Here is a 17,797-nt window from a genome sequence, read left to right on the forward strand (position 1 = left end):
CTTCTTAGGAGTGCTGGACGAAAACAGAATCAGGAGTAAGCTCCTTCGCTTGAAGAAGGACGGGAAGGTAGTATGATAGACTGAATGTAAAAATAACCCCAGCTCTCTCCTGCTTCTATCCATGATGCCCCATGAAATGTGACTTTGAAACATCGACTTTCCCACCCCTTAAATCTGAACAGGTTTGGCTAATGAAATGGGGCAGAAGTGATGGAGTGTCTCTTGAAAGCCTCAAAAATGAGCTTGCCCATTTTTCGTTGTTCTTTTGGACCCACACTTGGGTGATGAGAACAAGCCCAGTCTCCTCTGCTGAAGATAAGAGAGACCACATGGAGCATAGCTGAGTCATATGGGCTGAGGCCATCACGGACTAGCTAGCCCCTCCCCGCCCTGCAGTTGATCCTGCACCGAGAGTGAGCACAGCTGAGATCAGTCAAGCCCAGCCCAGATCAGCAGAACCACCCAGATGACCCATACTCTAATGAGAAACAATGCATTTTTATTTTTATTTTATAATTAATTAATTAATTAATTAATTAATGGCTGCATTGGGTCTGTTGCTGCGCGTGGGCGTCCTCTAATTGCATTGAGTGGGGACTACTCTTCTTTGCAGTGCGTGGGCTTCTTACTGTGGTGGCTTCTTATTGCAGAGGATGGGCTCTAGACATGCAGGCTTCAGTAGTTGTGGCATGTGGGCTCAGTAGTTGTGGCATGCAGGCTTCAGTAGTTGTGGCTCACAGGCTCTAGAGCTCAGGCTCAGTAGTTGTGGTGCACGGGCTTAGTTGCTCCACGGCATGTGGGATCTTCCCGGACCAGGGCTCAAGCCCGTGTTCCCTGCATTGGCAGGTGGATCCTTAACCACTGTACCACCAGGGAAGTCCATAGAATGCATTTTTAAAGCCATTAGATTTTGGGGTGATTTGTTACATAGCACATTGCTAACTAATACAGGAGCATGGGAAAATGGACATTTTGAAGAATGGTGAGGAACTTTACAGGTGGATCAGAAAATAAAAGGCATTATGGGCAAAGAGAAGATCATGTGCCAACAACAGAGGTGTGAATTGTCCTGGCACCTTCAGGCAGTGGTGTGCTGGGAAGCGTTTGACACCTATCTCTCCACGCGAGTTCTGATGTGAATTTTGGTTGTTATTTTTTGGTTTTGTTAATGAGTAACAGACTTTTTCCATCAAGGACCAAGAGGCAAATGTTTTAGACTTTCAGGGCCACAAAGTCTCTATTGCAATGACTCAACTCTGCTATTGTAGTGCAGAAACAGCCACAGAACAATAAGGAAAAGAATAGGTGTGGCTGGGTTCCAATAAAACTTTATTTACACAAGCAGGTGGTGGGCCAGATTTTTTTTTTTTTTTTTTTTTTTTTTTTTTTTTGTGGTACGCGGGCCTCCCACCGCTGCGGCCCCTCCCGCCGCGGAGCACAGGCTCCGGACGCGCAGGCTCAGCGGCCATGGCTCACGGGCCCAGCCGCTCCGCGGCACGCGGGATCCTCCCGGACCGGGGCACGAACCCGTGTCCCCCGCATCGGCAGGCGGACTCCCAACCACTGCGCCACCAGGGAAGCCCGGTGGGCCAGATTTGGCTTGTAGTTTGCTCATCCCTGCTCTAGATGATTAATAAAACAATAAAACGATCTGATTTATAGTGTTTGTTGATTTGCAGTGTAACTACTTGCACCATGGCTGATTTCACGCTACCAATGTAACATCGCTGAACACTGTCTGGAAGAAATGGACAATAAGGAGCATCCTATTCTCGAGGATTTCCACCAGGCAGATACATACAATAGACCTACATAACCTTAAGAGCAGAAATAATAGTAAAATCTAGTAAACGAATTAGGAAGTAATGAGTTGTGAGTATTTATTACCTTTGTTCTTAATATAATTTATGTAATAGTAAGTTTATGTAATCTAATTTAATTTTTAATTTAATTTTTAATATACTTTAATTGTGTTCAACACCCAGCTGGCAAAATTCAGCATTCTAGAGCCAGTAAGAGCCAGACCTGGCATACCACTGCGTTCAGGGAATGGTGTGTAATCCAGAGTGACTGAAGCAAGATGGCGGGTGGGGGTAGAGGGGCAAAGGGAGATGCAGGTGAAAGGTTTTTGGAGGGTCAGACTAGGCTGGGCCTTGTGGGCTGGTAAGGGGGCTGGCATTTCAAACAGTGATGAGATCAGATCAGACGGCTCTAAGAAGGATGCTTGCACGCAGAGAGGAGTCTGTTTTCTGTGGGGATCTTGAGGCCGGTGGGTCACTTAGGAAGCTGTTGGCATAACCAGCAGAGAAACTCTGATGGCTGGGACTACAGGAGATGTTGGGAAAGAGAGGTGGGTTGATGCCAGTTATCCAGGCATCTGGATCTACAGGATGCAATGACGGATAGGTGGTGTTGGGGAAAGGATGAGGGACACATTAAGGGGACATCAAGGATTGGGGCTTGAGCATCCTCAAGAACTGGGGTGCCGGTCCCTGACACTGAGAGCGCTGGAGAAGGAGCTGGTTTGGCAGAAGATGAGCGTTCGGTTAGAACACAGTGGGTTTGATGATCCCGGGAACACTCAGGAGGGGAGCCCTGGGCTGGAGGCAAAGTTGGGAAAGAGGACCCAGGACCTTGCCTCCTGGGGCTCTGGTGGCAGAACACTCATGAGAGTGTCCCCACTCCTGTCTCTGCCCTGGCTCCAGGCCGCCTCTGAGCCGTATTCCCTCTCGGGGACTCAGTCTCTCCATTTGTAGTGGGGGATTAGTGTCTGACGCCTGCGCTCCTATTGCCTGGCTTTTGTGAAAATCCCATGAGATCGGGGTGCGGGCTGAGAGGGGGGCAGAGGATGCTGTTCCTGTCCTGTCCCCGGCCCGCTGGAGGGTGCTGGGGGACTCCTGGGAAGGAGACGATGGCCAGCCAGATTCCTGAGGCCTGGCTGGGTCAGAAGAGCCCAGCTCAGGTACCCTCCACCCCCCATCACCTCCCCTTCTGCTCTGCATCCCCTTGTCTGGATGGCCTGGGGGGCTGTCCCCTCTCAAGTTCTCTTGCCCTGCAGCCCCTCTCCACTCCTCTCGCACAGCCCCAGAAGCCGCCAGCCAATTGCGCTGGCAGGTCCCTTCCTTCCTCACCTCTGACACCCAAAGTGTCCCCCTGCCCCTCCCTCCCACTCGAGCCGCTCTCGGGGGGCTTTTATAAAGAGGCTCTTTAACAAGGAGCCTGCATTCTGGTTTCGCTCCTTGCTCAGGCTCTCCCTGAGTGTATGTGTGTGTGAGCCTGGGCACATCACCTTTTTGTACCTCAGTTTCCCCTTCTGTGAAAAGAGGATAAGAATCGCATCTACCTCACGGGGTTGTTGTTAAGAAGCACGTAAGTTAATATGCAGAAAGCATGGAGAAAAGCGCCCAGCACGTAGCAAGTGCTCAATAAATGCTAGCTGGTGCCACGTCCCTCCTTACCGTGCCTTCTCCCTGCAGCATCTGCAGTTTAGTAAAGGCCTTTCTCCTGCTTCCCTCAGTGGCTCCATCATCTACAACAGAGCTCCCTACCTGGTGCACTGCTGTGCCAGGAATGGGCTACAGACGGGCTGAGACTGCGACTCCCTCCCCTTCGGGAACAGTCCAGCACCTCCTGCTGGTCATCTCTGGCCATTCCATTTACTCCAGTGTCCCGTGCAGAACAAGCCAGACTTCTAAGCATGGGATTCAAGGCCTTTCCTAACTGGACACTGGCATGCTTCTCCCCACACAGGTAGCCCAGCGTTCACTAGTGGAGCACCCTTCCCTGTCCCTATTCTCAGCTTTGAAACTGCCAGGTAATGCCTCAGGGAGCTCCAGGGAGCTCCGGTTCTTTATGTCTCAGCGCAGAAAGAATTCAGTGAGAGGCAAAGTGATAGATAAGAAGTGATTAGTTAGAATAGGACGCTTGTGAGGCTTCCAAGGGGCAGGTGAGCGTCCCGCTGCCCTGCCCCAAGTACTTAGTGGGTTACATTTTTATAATCAAAGGAAAAGAGGGGAGGGGGAGAAGACCACCTTCTTCCTCCTTCTCCTCTCAGTCTTCCATCGTTAACTCCTCCGACATATCAGTGAGGGTTTTTTTTGACCCTACATGGCCCATCTGGGACTGTCCTGGCACTATGGAAAAATTATTTCAGGTCTCAGTATAATGAGCGGCTTTCACTTTGAAATGTCACCTTTCCCTGAATTATTGTTTTTTATGAGTGCAGAGACTATGCCCCAGAGGTCATTATCTTGCTGACATCACTGGGCGTGGTGTAGGCATTATTTTTCTGCTATAGTTTTATTGTCTTGAGGCATGATTTGTGCCTCCATTGCTTACTGTTGTTGCTAAGCACCTTGCTCTGCTTCCAGAGTCAAGCAAGCCCACATTGTCTCAGGATTTTCCCATTGCTCTCCTCAGTGATCATTAACTTACTGTGGTCTCCCAAAGCCCCCTGAAGTTCCCTGTCTATCTACAGTCCCTTAGTGGGATTTCTAAACTATTTGATTATCCTACTCTATCCTTATCACCTTCTCCAGGGCTCCTCTCCCAACGGCTCAGGTAGACACTCCTGTCCTCCTCTGCTCTCTCTTGAAACTGAGCAGGACCCTGTGGGTCTCCGGGCACAGAAGCCTTTCCATGTCCCCCATTTCTTGTTGTAGGGAACAGACTCCAGCCTCCATGACCTTCCCTGAGTTCCAAAGGGCAGATTCAAACAGTTGCCAATCAGGGAAGGGAGGGGATGCAGAGACAAGGGAGGAGGAACCAAGAACAATGGTGGAGCCTCAAGGGACACACATAACAATTTATCTGAGCTCTTTACAGAACCAAAACCCCCAACAAATGCAGTCAGCATTCTTCATTCCAGAGAAGACCACCTGAGACGACATTCAAGGAACCAGAGAAGCTCATCAAGAGATTACCTGAGGGGGCTTCCCGGGGGCTTCCCTGGTGGCACAGTGGTTGGGAGTCTGCCTGCCGATGCAGTGGACACGGGTTCGTGCCCCGGTCCGGGAGGATCCCGCATGCCACGGAGCGGCTGGGCCCGTGAGCCATGGCCGCTGAACCTGCGTGTCTGGAGCCTGTGCTCCGCAACGGGAGAGACCACAGTGAGAGGCCTGTGTACCGCAAAAAAAAAAAAAAAAAAAAAAAGAGGTTACCTGAGGGCTTCCCTGGTGGCACTGTGGTTAAGAATCCACCTACCAATGCAGGAGACACAGGTTCAAACCCTGGTCCAGGAAGATCCCACATGCCACGGAGCAACTAAGCTGGTGTGCCAAAACTAATGAGCCTGCACTCTAGAGCCCATGAGCCACAACTACTGAGCCTGCTTGCTGCAACTACTGCAGGCTGTGTGCCTAGAGCCCGTGCTCTGCAACAAGAGAAGCCACTGCAATGAGATGCCCTCGCACCACAACGTAGAGCAGCCCCACTCACCACCACTAAAGAAAGCCCACGCACAGCAAGGAAGACCCAACACAGCCAATAAATAAATAAATAAATTTATTTTTTAAAAAAAGAGAGAGAGAGAGATTACCTGAGACCAGATTAAAGGAGGGCAGGGCCTGCACACACACTAGTCTTATCAGCAACCCCACCCTTCAACCATTGCTATAAAACTCCTTACCAGATCCTCCTGGGTTGGGACACACAGTTGTATTTTTTTTATATGAATAAATTTTATTTATTTATTTATTTATTTTTGGCTGCGTTGGGTCTTCGTTGCTGCACGCGGGCTTTCTCTACTTGTGGCAAGCGGGGGCTACTCTTCATTGTGGTGCTCGAGCTTCTCATTACAGTGTCTTCTCTTGCTGCAGAGCACAGGCTCTAGGCACGTGGGCTTCAGTAGTTGTGGCACGCAGGCTCAGTAGATGTGGCTTGTGGGTTCTAGAGCACAGGCTCAGTAGCTGTGCCACACGGGCTTAGTTGCTCCGCGGCATGTGGGATCCTCCCGGACCAGGGCTCGAGCCCATGTCCCCTGCATTGGCAGGCAGATTCTTAACCACTGTGCCACCAGGGAAGCCCAAGGGACACATATTTTTCGAGGCAGGAGACCACTGTGTCCCCTTTGCCTGGTAAAGCAATAATGCTATTCTTTTCTACTTCACCCAAAACTCTGTCTCCAAGATTTTATTAGGCACCGATGCACAGAGACCGACTTTTTGGCATCACCTACATGCTTTGCACACCCTTCTATAATCATAAAAGTCAAAGCTGCTGCTTGCCCATACAGTGCCTTTGAGCAAAAAGGCACCCTTACCTCAAAGTGCTTTCTCCCATCTGCTGGAAAGCTCTTGGAATAGATGTGCCAACCTATAACATCTACAGTGTGAAGGGTGTCTGTCCCGAAGGAGCCCTGACGACGCCAGAGCGGCCACTTTGGGGACATTTCCATGTGTCGGGCACCGTGCTAAGTGCCTTATCTCAACTACTGTTCACAAAGCTCCGGAGGGTTCATTTCACAGATGAGGAAAGTGAGGCTCAAATGCTAAGACCAAGGTCATGTAACCAGTAGGTGGCAGAACCAGGGTTTGAACTGCAAAGCACTGATGGACATATTTTCTTCCATCAAGTCACTGCCACCCAGGTTACTGCTTACGCATCTGTCCCAGACATGAGTGTGAGCTTCTCAAGGAGGAGACATGTAGGAAGGGCACAGACAGAAGGAGGCTCTCTGCAGGGCACTGGGGCCCCAGGGGCTGGGGCCTGTTCCTCTGGGTTGTAGCTGAAGCTGGAGATGTTCAGACCAGAGTCTCAGCCACTGAAGGCTAAATCTTTGATTCAGTGTCTGCTTAGGGTCTGCCCTCGCTCCTACCTCAAACAGAGAAACCCTCTCCTATGGCCTGATCATTCCAGAGGATTCCAGTTAGTCCCTGAATCCAGATTTTTCTGAGTCCAGAGTTACGCTCTTTGCTGAAGTGGGGCAAGGTCTATAAAAGAGCTCTGCCTTCCTGAGGATGAGGGAAGGCAGGAGAGGCCTATCAAGGCAAATCTTAAAGGCATGTATGAGTTTTCCAGGAGGATCCGGGGCACAGTGAAGGATGTTCCTGGCAAAGGTATGAGCAGAGGCTAGGGTGGGGGAGCAGGGGCGGGGGACAGTAGTGGACAGGTACCTTCTTGGCCTGAGGGTCATAGCATGTTTGTCTGCTTGTTTTTGTTTTTTTTGCGGTACGCGGGCCTCTCGCCGCCGCGGCCTCTCCCCGTTGCGGAGCACAGGCTCCGGACGCGCAGGCCCGGCGGCCACGGCTCACGGGACCAGCCGCTCTGCATCCCGGACCGGGCCACGAACCCGCGTCCCCTGCATCGGCAGGTGGACTCCCTACCACTGCGCCACCAGGGAAGCCCCGTCTGCTTGTTTTTGGATAGATGACTTTGAGTCTAGTACAATTCTTGAAAGCTGCTTAACGCCAGAAACCCAATTATGTCTTTGCAGGTCTCTAATTATTGTCTTTTGCCTTTTCCAGAGTGCCACTGTAAAAAGTGCTGTGTTTTCAAGCCCAGGGAGAGTCATATAACCTGCCAACTAAACCTTGCAACCTACATTGCCCAACCAGGCCAACGATTGTCTCAGTGAAAGATAAAATGAAGAGGAGCTGACGGCAATGTCTTGGTTTCTTCACTTATCATTCTTTTGGGGAAGATCCTGGGCGTCAGCCTAGCCTGGGGAGTGGGAACTTCTTTATTCTAGTGGCAGTGTGAGAGCACTTAGGAACTATCTGTCTGGGTTCAAACTCTAGCTGAGTTTGAACTGAGTTTGAACTGAGCTGACCCTGAGCATCACTTCAATTCCCTCATCCATAAAATGGTACCTATCTCATTAATTAATACATGTGAAGCCCTTCAACAGCGGCTGGCACATAGTATACCGTGTTAGCTATCGTTTTTATTGCTTGTCCAGATGTGTCAATGTAGCACTGAAGAAAGCAACAGGAAAAGTCCTGATTCTCTGCTGGTCTTAACGGAGGTTTCATTTGAAAGTGCTGGGTGTATTACTGTGCTAAAGGACATTGGACGCAGGGAGTGGTCCTCATCTGAGTCAACGCTGTCTTCTTGTGGGGGAGGAAGACCAGTGGTGAAGTCAGTGACTCAAAAGGGAGATAAAGTCCTGAGTTAAGCCCCTCCTGACCTGAAACAATCCTCCTTCCAGCCTCTGCTCTGCCCAAGGGTTGTCAGTGTTTTCCCATGAGGATACAGGTCCCATCTGCCTTGTTCCCCCATGTCCCTCAGTTAGGGGCACGATGCTCAGTACATGGTGCTGAAATGAATGAAAAGGAATGAATTAGGGCTTCCCTGGTGGTGCAGTGGTTGAGAGTCCGCCTGCCGATGCAGGGGACGCAGGTTCGTGCCCCGGTCTGGGAAGATCCCACATGCCGCGGAGCAGCTGGGCCTGTGAGCCATGGCCACTGAGCCTGCGCATCCGGAGCCTGTGCTCCGCAACGGGAGAGGCTACAGAGGCCCGCGTACCACAAAAAAAAAAAAAAAAAAAAAAAAAAAAAGGAATTATTTAGATCTTCTCAAAGAGACGTGAGTGGGGCTGAGGTGGCCAGTCTGGTGAACCCAGTCAATCACGGGCTCGATGAGTGTTGTGAGCCTCTGGGAAGGGCAGTGATTGAGCCTGGTGATGCCGAAAACTCAGCCTCCGTGCACCGGTGCCTGATCGAATCTTGGAGACAGAGATTTGGGGGAAGTAGAAAAGAATAACTTTATTGCTTTGCCAGGCAAAGGGGGACACAGCAGGCTCCTGCCCTTGAAAACTGTGTCCCACCTGGGAGGATTTGGTAAGGAGTTTTATAGCAATGATTCAAGGGCGGGGGTGCTGATTACTGTGTGTGCAGGGCCTGCACTCCTTTAATCTGGTCTCAGGTAATCTCTTGATGAGCTTCTTTGGTTCCTTCTAGCCTCAGGCAGTCTTCTCTGGAATGAAGAACGCTGACAGCTTCCATTTATTGGGGGTTTTGGTTCTATAAAGCTCAAAAGATATTGTTCTGTGTCCCTTGAGGCGAACCAGGACCCTGCCCCAAGGCTCCACTATTGTTCTTGGCTGCTCTTCCCTAGTCTCTGCATCCCCGCCCTTCCCTGTTTAGCAACTGTTCGAATCTGCCCTTTGGAACTCAGGGAAGGTCATGGAGGCGGGAGTCTGTATCCCCTACAAACAAGAAATGGGGGACACGGAAAGGCCTCTGTGCCAGGAGCCCCACAGGGTCCTGCTTGGTTTCACTGGGCCCCCATCCTCATGGTAACAGCCACACCTATTCTTGGGCATCTGCCTCATCCTCAAACGGGGGGAATCTGGCTTTTAATGAGTGACATACAATCTGCACATTTTAAAATATTTTATTAAAAACAAGGAAAATCAAACAAAAAGCTCAACCCAAGAACTCTGGGTTCTGGGGGTCTCGGAGCAGCTTAGGTCTGCGGGAAGGGTGGAACCTGGAATACAGACAGTGTGGGGGGGGCCTCTGACCCCTGGCAGGAAGAGCAAGAGCCGGGGAGGCTGACAGGCAGCGCAGCCTTCCCCAGGGCTCAGCCCTTTTCTGTGGCATGGGCTCATCCACTTGGGGAAGACAGGTGGGGGTCCTCAATCCCCATAAAAAGGCAGGGTGGGCGGCTCTGCACGGGTCTCAGACCTCTTGGCAAAGCCACCAACCAGTAAGAACGGAGGAGAGGGTGGCCCGGGGCTCGATCGGGCCTATCAGCACCCTCCCCGAAGGCGGGGTTCAGCTCCCCCTCGGGAGGTGGGCTCAGACAGGGAGATGCGCCCCCAAGTACTGCTGCAACCCCTCTCAGGAGAAAGGGCCCCGATGGGGTGGGACCTGGAGGCAGCCCTAGGCAAGATCCTGGTGGGCAGGGCAGGGTCCAGACGCCCGTCCGGAGCTCAGTGGCCCCGAGGCAGCGCCCGGATGGGCCGAGGAGGGGGATTGTCCAGGACCGGTTCGGGCCGGGGGCGCACACCACCTCGGCGCTTCTGCTTGCGCAGCAGGTAGCTCGAGTACTGCACCTCGGGCATGGCCAGCTTGAGGCAGGCCTCGGTGGCCGGGCCAGCGTGGCCGCTGGGCAGGTCGTAGCCCATGATGTCCACCTTGCGGCTGGGCTGCCAGGGCTGCAGCTGCTTGGTGCGTATCTGCGCCGCAGGCCGCAGCACAGGTTCGTCACCAAAGCAGCGCCGCAGCAGGCGCTCTCGGGCCTCGCGCAACTCGCGCGCCTCGCGCTCCACGCAGGCGCGGCCGGCGAGCGCCACGCGGCGCCAGAAGGTGGCGTTGAAGTAGTCGTAGAGGCCGGCATCGAGCGCGTTCCAGGCGCGCGCTGCTCGCGCGAGAGCCGCGGGGATGGCGGCGAGGCGCGAGCTGGCGGCGCGCGCGTTGAGCCTGGCGTAGAGCACGTCGTCCAGGTCCCAGGCCAGCAGGCGCCGCAACAGCACGAGCGACTCGTCGAAGTACTCGGCGATCATGACGAGCGAGAAGACCTCCTCCACCTGGCGGATGAGGCCCGCCAGGTAGGCGGCGTCGTCGCGCGGGCTGCGCTCGTTGTCGCCGCCCAGGTCGTAGGCCAGCGTGTTGTGCGCGAACATGGCGAAGTGCTCGCCCGCACGGTAGTAGGCCTCGGGCGCGCTCAGGAAGGCCTCAAGCGACGCGTTGGGCACGCGCCGGAAGGCGGGGCAGTACTGGTTGTAGTAGCTGAAGAGCGACTCGAACATGGCGGCCGGCTCGCGCAGGATGGTGACGTAGACGGTGCCCGGGGGCATGAGGCGCTGCAGCTCCGCGCGGTCGAAGCGCAGGTGGCTGGCCAGCACGTGCGGCGGCCGCGTGGCCGGGTGCACGAAGTGCGCCGAGAAGTTGCGCGGGTAGCAGAACTGGTGCTCGCAGCTCGGGTGTGGCAGGGCCACAGTCAGATTGTGGCGCTCGGCGAAGCGGAACAGGATGTTCTGCACTGTCGTGCCCGCAGTCTTGTGCGTCTTCAGAAAGGCTATGGTCATGTGCTTGGGGCGCGGCGGAGAGTCCTGCAGAGGCGGGCAGCTCAGAGGGAACAGCTTGGGGTACCTGCAGGGTCCAGGGGGTGTGCGGGGAGGAGGGCGTGAGAAGGGTGCGGCTTGACCCTGCCTCTCCCCAAGTATGGTGGGGATGGGCCAGGGCCCATCCTGGGCTTTACCCACAGAACAGTAGAGGCGTATGGTAGGCAGCCTCTAAGATGACCCCCAGTGATCCCTGCTGACCTCCTTGCATTCACGCTCTTGTGTATTTCCCTTCTCTTGAATATGAGTGGGACTTATTGATGCCTCTTAGGGAGTAGAACAGGGCAGAAATAGTGGGATGTCACTTGTGAGATTACATCATAAAAAGATTATGTTTTCTGTCGTGGTATCTTTCACTCTCTCTAGGGCAGCTCATGCAGGGGATGAGGAGGTACCAGGTGGGAACAGTCCCCAGGGAACCAGGCCCTCAGTCCATCAGCCTGCTTGAAGAGCTGAAGGCTCCCCCACCAACCACTTGAATGGGCTTATAAGTGGAGCCCTTGCAATCAAGGCTTCAGATGAGACTGCATCCCCAGCAGCCTACTTGATTGCAACTCCGTGAAAGACCTTGAGCCAGAGGTATGCAGCTAGGGCACACCTGGGTTCCTGACCCATAGGAGTGAGATAATAAACGTTTGATGTTTTCAGCTGCTAAGTTTTGAGGTAACTTCGTTACACATAAAAGATAATACAAGGACAAAGGCCCTTGGAGATCCCTGAGGAATTCCACTTCACAGATGTACAAACTGAGGAGCAGAAGGAGAAAAATCATTTCTATAAGTCTGGCAACTCAGATTAAGTCACCAAATCCTCTTGCTCTCTGTCTTCTTTCCACTGGCTCCTTACATTGTAGGTGAGTGGCATGGCCTTTGAAGCAATCTGTTGTTATGTGATTCTGTTAAGTCCTCTGGAACCTCATTCCTTTATTCAACTAGTATTTTTTTTAAGCATCTTCTATGTGCCAGGCACCGTTCTAGGCTCAGAAATATGATAGTATAAAAAACATAATAATCCTAGCCTTCATGAAGCTTTCATTTCTGTTTCCTCATTCCTGAAACAAGGGCCTTCAGGATTACAGGTGACCTGTGAGTTCCCTTCAGACTTTGAGTCACTCTCCTGTTTCTTTTCTGCCATCCTAAGCATCATGTCACAAGGACAACTCTAAGCAGCTTTGAGAATACCATTGAGACTCCCCTATCAGTGGCTGGTTTGGGTTCAGGATAACGTCTACATGGATGCTCCTGAAGACCAGCAAATCATCTGGCAAGAGGGACGGGGCCCATTCACACTGTTCTCATGGGCAGACCATGTAGCAAATGGGGAAATTGAGGCCCTAAGGGGGTGCAAGGATTCACTGGGTTCACACAGTGAGCCAGGAGCAGGGTCAGGGTTGCTACTAGTCATCACATGGTATCCTGTATCAGTGTGACTGGCTGGGTCACACATACACCATTCCCATTTTATAGATGAGCAAATGGGCTCAGAGAAGTGAGGAGGCTTGGCCAGCACAACAGTAGTGAGAAGTTGTTTGCAGTTCTCTGGGAATGTGTGGCTGAAGCACATTGTCTCCATCTTGTCAGCTCGATCGTAGGGCCACAGTGCTACCCCCTCCCCTTTCTGCAAAACTGAGCTTTAGCCTATGCACAAGGGGTGCGTCCAAGCCCGATAAGTTCCCTGCCAACTTTTACACTTGCCTTCATCCCATGTGAAAACTGCAAGAGTGCCTTTTGCTGATGCAGATAGTTAATGGCCATGAGACCCACCCCTTGGGGCGGGGAGGAACCCCGTCCTTTCCATCCACGCGGATGTGCTTCTCCCTAATAGATTCTGTTTTTAGCTCTGGCCCCTTTAAATCCCCCTGTACCCCTTTTGGTGCCACAGCGAATGTCTCTGGATCGACCATCCAATCGTTCCTTCCTGCCTGTATTTAAGTTACCCACAATAAACTTCATAGTTGCAGTTTATGGAGTCGCCCACTTCATTTTTTGGTCTTAAAGTTCCTTCTCTCTTCGGAGAATATTATTCAGCATCTCTGCCTTCCAACAGAGAGGCACTCAGAAGGAGATGCCGAGGGAAGACTCGAGCTGGAGTAGAATCCCACATTACTCACTCAACCCTTTCAATGAAGTCCCTGCCCAGGGAGGTTGTGTGAATCTAAAGAGAATGTATGGAAAGCGCTTTCAGAACAGAGGGAAGGAGCAAAGCCCATCAGAAGATGGACTCTTCTGGCAGCTTTAAGGAACAAGAAAGAGAGCTCCCGTCCGCTAACGCTAACCAGGCAGCTGACTTCTAGAGGAACCCAATTGCCGGGCCCCACCCCCTCACCGAGGCCCCGCCCCTCACCGAGGCCCCGCCCCCTTACCAGCTGAGCTGCGCCCCCTGGTGGATGAGGAGGCTTAAGGTGCTGCATCCTAGCACCAGCAGCAGGATTTTCCTGCGGCTCATCTTGGTGGCCTGCTGCAGGCGCTGGAGGATGGGTGGCATGATGGGGTACCCACCCCTGGACCAGCCAGGGCCTCACTATCCAGGACTCCCTTCGCCGGCACTCATGGGGGCTCCTGGGGCTCTGGTAGCAGGGCCAGTGTTCCTGTGAGGCCTGGCAGGAGAAGGAGGCAAACAGGTTTGTAGCAGGCAGAGGAGATGGGCTCCGAGCCCCAACAGGACTGCTGCAAAGGAGAGCTGCAAAGGGTGGGGTGAGCAGAGAGGCCAGGGAAGATCAGATTCCTACCTCCTGTTACCATGACCCTATCTCCACACGGCTCCAGATAACTTAGTCTTGGGTGGAATTACACGCTCTGGGGTCTGGCCAGCCCTTCAGGCTGTAGCCACTCCCTTCCTTGAGCCCTGTCTCTGCTTTTCTGCCTGCCCCTAATTGTCTTTGTCTCATGGCCATTTGTGTCTGTCTCCCCAGTAGAGGTGCCTTAGCACCAGCACTTGGCTAAGGGCACAGAAGTCTCAATTCGGGGTTTCCTCTCCTCTAGGACTCCTTGCCTCATTGCTTCAGCCAACGGTTGGTCTTGACTCCCCAGACACTGAGCTCCTCAGAAACACTGACCAGGTCTTCACCTTCTTGAGTCTCTGACATGAGGAAGAGGCTTTCTCTACATATTATACTACCACACACTTAATCCCATTTAATCCTCGCCGCAAGCCTAACATAGGCATTCCCATTTCACAGACAAGGAAACTGAGGCTCTAAGAGATGATGTCACTTGTCCGTGGTCATGCAGCTGGTATTAGCAGAATCTGGATTCATACCTGTTCCTTCTGCCTCCAAAATCCATGCCCTCAGACAGTATGTGTGGTGCTTCTACAGAGAACTGATTTCCCCATCCCTGCCCTGGACTCTGGCAATTCTGCATGCTTCTGAGCCCCGAGGGCCCAAGACCAATAAATCCACGAGGGAAAGAAAGGAGGACTTGAAATCCTGGAACCCTATCTGGATTCCATCCCCAGACACCTGAAACCCTGGCCACCTCATCAGACGATTGGAGTGAGAGGTGCCTGGCCAAGGGAGGGGGGAGGGGAATACAGAGCTTGCCCTGCTGAGACTCTCCAGGAGAGGTGGGCCTCTATCCCAGCTGAGCGGCAGCAGTGAGAGGCAGGAGAAGGACCCGGTTTCTGGCCAGTCACCCGTCCCCACATGAATGTCTTGGCTCAAGGGCAGCTCCAGGGGAAAGTCAGCTTCAGTAGCAATGCCTGCCCCCCAGTTAGGGTGGGCTCTCTGTCTCAGCAGCCTCAGTCTCCAGGTTCAGGCTTGGCTTCATCCTCGCACACACCCCTCTCCAAAGGGGAGGAGGAGCCCGGAACCTTATGGGCATGGGCACGTGCATGTGTGTGGAACTAGGACACCTCAGTCCCAGGAGGGTTGAGGTAATGTTAAAACTCTTTTGACCATGACCTTCCCCTAGGCCCCTGCACTTGGCTTCCAATCCTTCTCCTTTAGCCCCCCCCCCTTCCCCCAGTTAATCCTGGATTACATTTAAACCTGTTTGGGTGGAAAGGTGTACTGGTTACGCCTTTCCCTTCTCTCCAGTTCCCATCACCTGGTTTCCTCCACCCCTGCAGATAGCCTTAATCCTCCCGGAGCCAAGGGGTATGAAAGGTCCAGCCACAGAGGGCAACCAAGCTAAAGTCCCTCTGTCTTCAAGGATGGCTAGGGCAGAGGAGGGCTGGCGCTGCCCACGTGAGGCTGCCGGCAGGAGGGAGTCAGAGCCGAGGCCCTCTCAGGATGCACACCTTCTTTCCCTGTCACTTACCCTGCCTAGAGGACTTGGTGACCAGGCAGGAGTTTTCCAAGGGGGCCAAGTGGAGGGCCAGCCTATTCCCATATTTGCTCAACTCACTGAAACCACCCTATTTTTCAGCAGACTCTGGGTCAGCCAAGGAGAGGTCAAGCCTGGAGAGAGCTGCAGTGGGGCTTTCCCTGGGAGACGTTTCAACCAGGCCATATAGAGAAGGGTGATGGGGTGCTTGGTAGCCCCCTCCGTCCCACTCCCCTCCATGGCTTAGCCCTGGGCAGCCAGCCAGACCCCAGTCTGAGGCCCACTGGGTACAGGGTATCGTCACCACAAGAATTCCCTGGACACCAGCCCTCCAAGGTGGGCACCAGCTTCTTCGTGTTGCCGGTCAATGACTGGATGCTCACCGCCTTCAGATACAGCCTGGTCCGTTTCTGAGCAGCCTTGGCTGTTCAGAAGTTCTTTCTGGGACAGCTGGGATCAGCCTGCCGCTGGTGGCGCCCTCCTCTCCTTGTCCCCTTCCACCTTCCACTCTCATGGTTGCTAGTGCTGCCCTGCTACACCACACGAACGTTTTTTTTCTCCATGACAGACCTTCAGGTATTTCAAAGCAGTAACCCTGTCTCCTCTGGGTGGGCACTCGGCCAGGCTGAACATTCCAGGTCCCGAGAGAGGCTGCTGCTCGGACACTGGAGGAGGCCTCCCTTCCCTTGCCTTGGCAAGTTCACTCCGCGATGCCTATTCTGGAGACGGAGACCGGTCACTGGCACCCAGGAAGGGGGCCACCTGGGGCTGGGTTTCTCTTTGTAACCTCCGGGGCGGTGTGGGGTGGGCGGCAGCCTGCTGGGGCCAGAATTTAGAGCAACGGCCCTGGCTCCTGCCCCTCACGTGTTTCAGGCTACTCCCTGGCGTCCCCTGTGCCTTCTCGCTGGAGACAGAGTTTCCCTCAGTCGTCCGAGACAAGTCAGGGTACCCAGCCTCATCAGAAAATCAGTGCTAATTTTAGTCAGAACAATCAACCTCAGGCTGCTGCCTGGTTTTGCAAATTGCTTTCCTTTCTCCAGGGAACCAAAGAAGAAATGGTTTAGCTAGCCAAAGCTTTGAAAACCGGCCTGGATGCCCACCCACTCCCACATAAGCCCTTTGCTCTCTCCCTGTAAGCTCTAGGGCTGATATTGGTGCCTTTGGAGGAGCGGGTGGGGGGGGGCACCCTGGCCTGGACCACCCACATCTGACTGTCGGATGACCTGGAGACTCTATCCTTACCTGAGGATGGCACAGCCCACTGTGTAGGGCAACTGCCCAGTGCACTAAAGAGGAAAGGGCCAAGGGCTGAGCGGGCTGCAAATTAGTGGCCCAGGAGATCAAATATTTTTCAACCTTCCTCTTTTCCTTCCTTTCTTCCCCCCTACCCCCTGGTCTATGCCAGGTCAGCCCCCGCACCACCCCCCCGTCCCCTCTCCCTGTCATCCACCCCCACGTCATCCCTGCCGCCTCTGAATTCCCTTCATCCTCCTCTCTCCATCACTACTGCCCACCCTCCCAGCCCCCATTCCCTCAATTGCATCCCAGCCTCCCCCAGGGATCGGTCACTGGGATCTGGTCCCCAGAAGGGATAGGCCAGATTCTCTCTCTCAGCCCCGTCCTCTCCTGCTCTGCAGGGGGCCAAGAGCCCGCCTCCTCATGCTCTTCGGGGACTGGCCCCCACGACACCCTCCCGCCCAGCCGGCATCCCCCATCCTGGTCCGGTCCACCCCCGCGCCTCCAGCCCCAGGCCGTCCCGCTGCAGTACTCACGCTGAGCGAGCTCTGCTTTGACCCGGGTTGAGGGTGGTCGCCGCTACCTCCCAACCTAGGCTGCGAAATCCGCTGAGGGTCCGAGGGCGCTGGGGCCCCTGCGAGCAGAGTGCTGGTCGCTCGCCTCTCCGCGCCTGTATGGGATCAGGTGGCAGCGTCGGCTCAGCTCCGCTGCTCTTGGCTCTGCCAGCCGCCCGCCCCCCATCGCACACCGGAGGCGGAGGCGGGGCGGGGGCGGGGGCCGGCGAGCAGGGGAGGGGGAGGGGAAGAGGAGCGGGAAGGGGAGGGGGCAGCCCTGACTCTCAGGCTCCCCGAGAACACTCTCCCAGTGGCGTCTTCGCATGCGGGCATCTTCCCTGGGCAGCCTTGCAGAGTCTGGACACCAAGGTGGCCAGCTGCTTGCCCTCACTCTACAGAAGGGGAAACTGAGGCCTGGACGGTATCTGGATACTCCGGCTTTGCTGGGCATTCCTGGGCCCCACTGGTCACCCTTGGGCGGGGTAGGCCCTGGGAGAGTTAGAGACACAGGTACATGTACAAGTACCTACATGGTTTCCCCCTACCCTCTTCTCCTCTTTCCACCTCCAGCAGAGAAATACCCTCCAGCCGGGGTCTGGTCCCTCTGTCCTCACACCCCTAGGGACCCTTTCCAGCCCCTGCCACTGACCCACTCCTACTCTGCACCGGGAGTCCAGATCCACTCACTCTTGGCCAGAACTGTAGTGGGCCTGGGACCCCTGCCTCGGCACTTG

The 17,797-nt window shown here is 54.2% G+C and overlaps 1 protein-coding gene across 1 annotated transcript; it reads right to left on the minus strand.

Annotated features, from left to right (window-relative positions):
- Positions 1–9,318: 9,318 nt before the first annotated feature.
- Positions 9,319–17,270, minus strand: GAL3ST3 (galactose-3-O-sulfotransferase 3). The gene is made up of 3 exons (XM_059067983.2): positions 17,046–17,270; positions 13,371–13,604; positions 9,319–11,036 (listed from the first exon to the last, which is right to left on the minus strand). Exons 2-3 carry the CDS (start codon positions 13,490–13,492, stop codon positions 9,875–9,877), a joined length of 1,284 nt encoding a protein of 427 aa, XP_058923966.1. The 5' UTR covers positions 13,493–13,604; positions 17,046–17,270; the 3' UTR covers positions 9,319–9,874.
- Between the last annotated feature and the right edge of the window lie 527 nt (positions 17,271–17,797).

This window comes from Kogia breviceps, chromosome 7, assembly GCF_026419965.1.
Source record: "Kogia breviceps isolate mKogBre1 chromosome 7, mKogBre1 haplotype 1, whole genome shotgun sequence".
NCBI classification, from domain to species: Eukaryota; Metazoa; Chordata; class Mammalia; order Artiodactyla; family Physeteridae; genus Kogia; species Kogia breviceps.

Coding starts and splice junctions, on each gene's coding strand:
- GAL3ST3 (XM_059067983.2), bottom strand. CDS start 13,492: ATGCCACCCATCCTCCAGCGCCTGCAGCAGGCCACCAAGATGAGCCGC. Junction 11,037..13,370: donor CAGGGGGCGCAGCTCAGCTG/GTAAGGGGGCGG, acceptor TGGACCCTGCAG/GTACCCCAAGCTGTTCCCTC.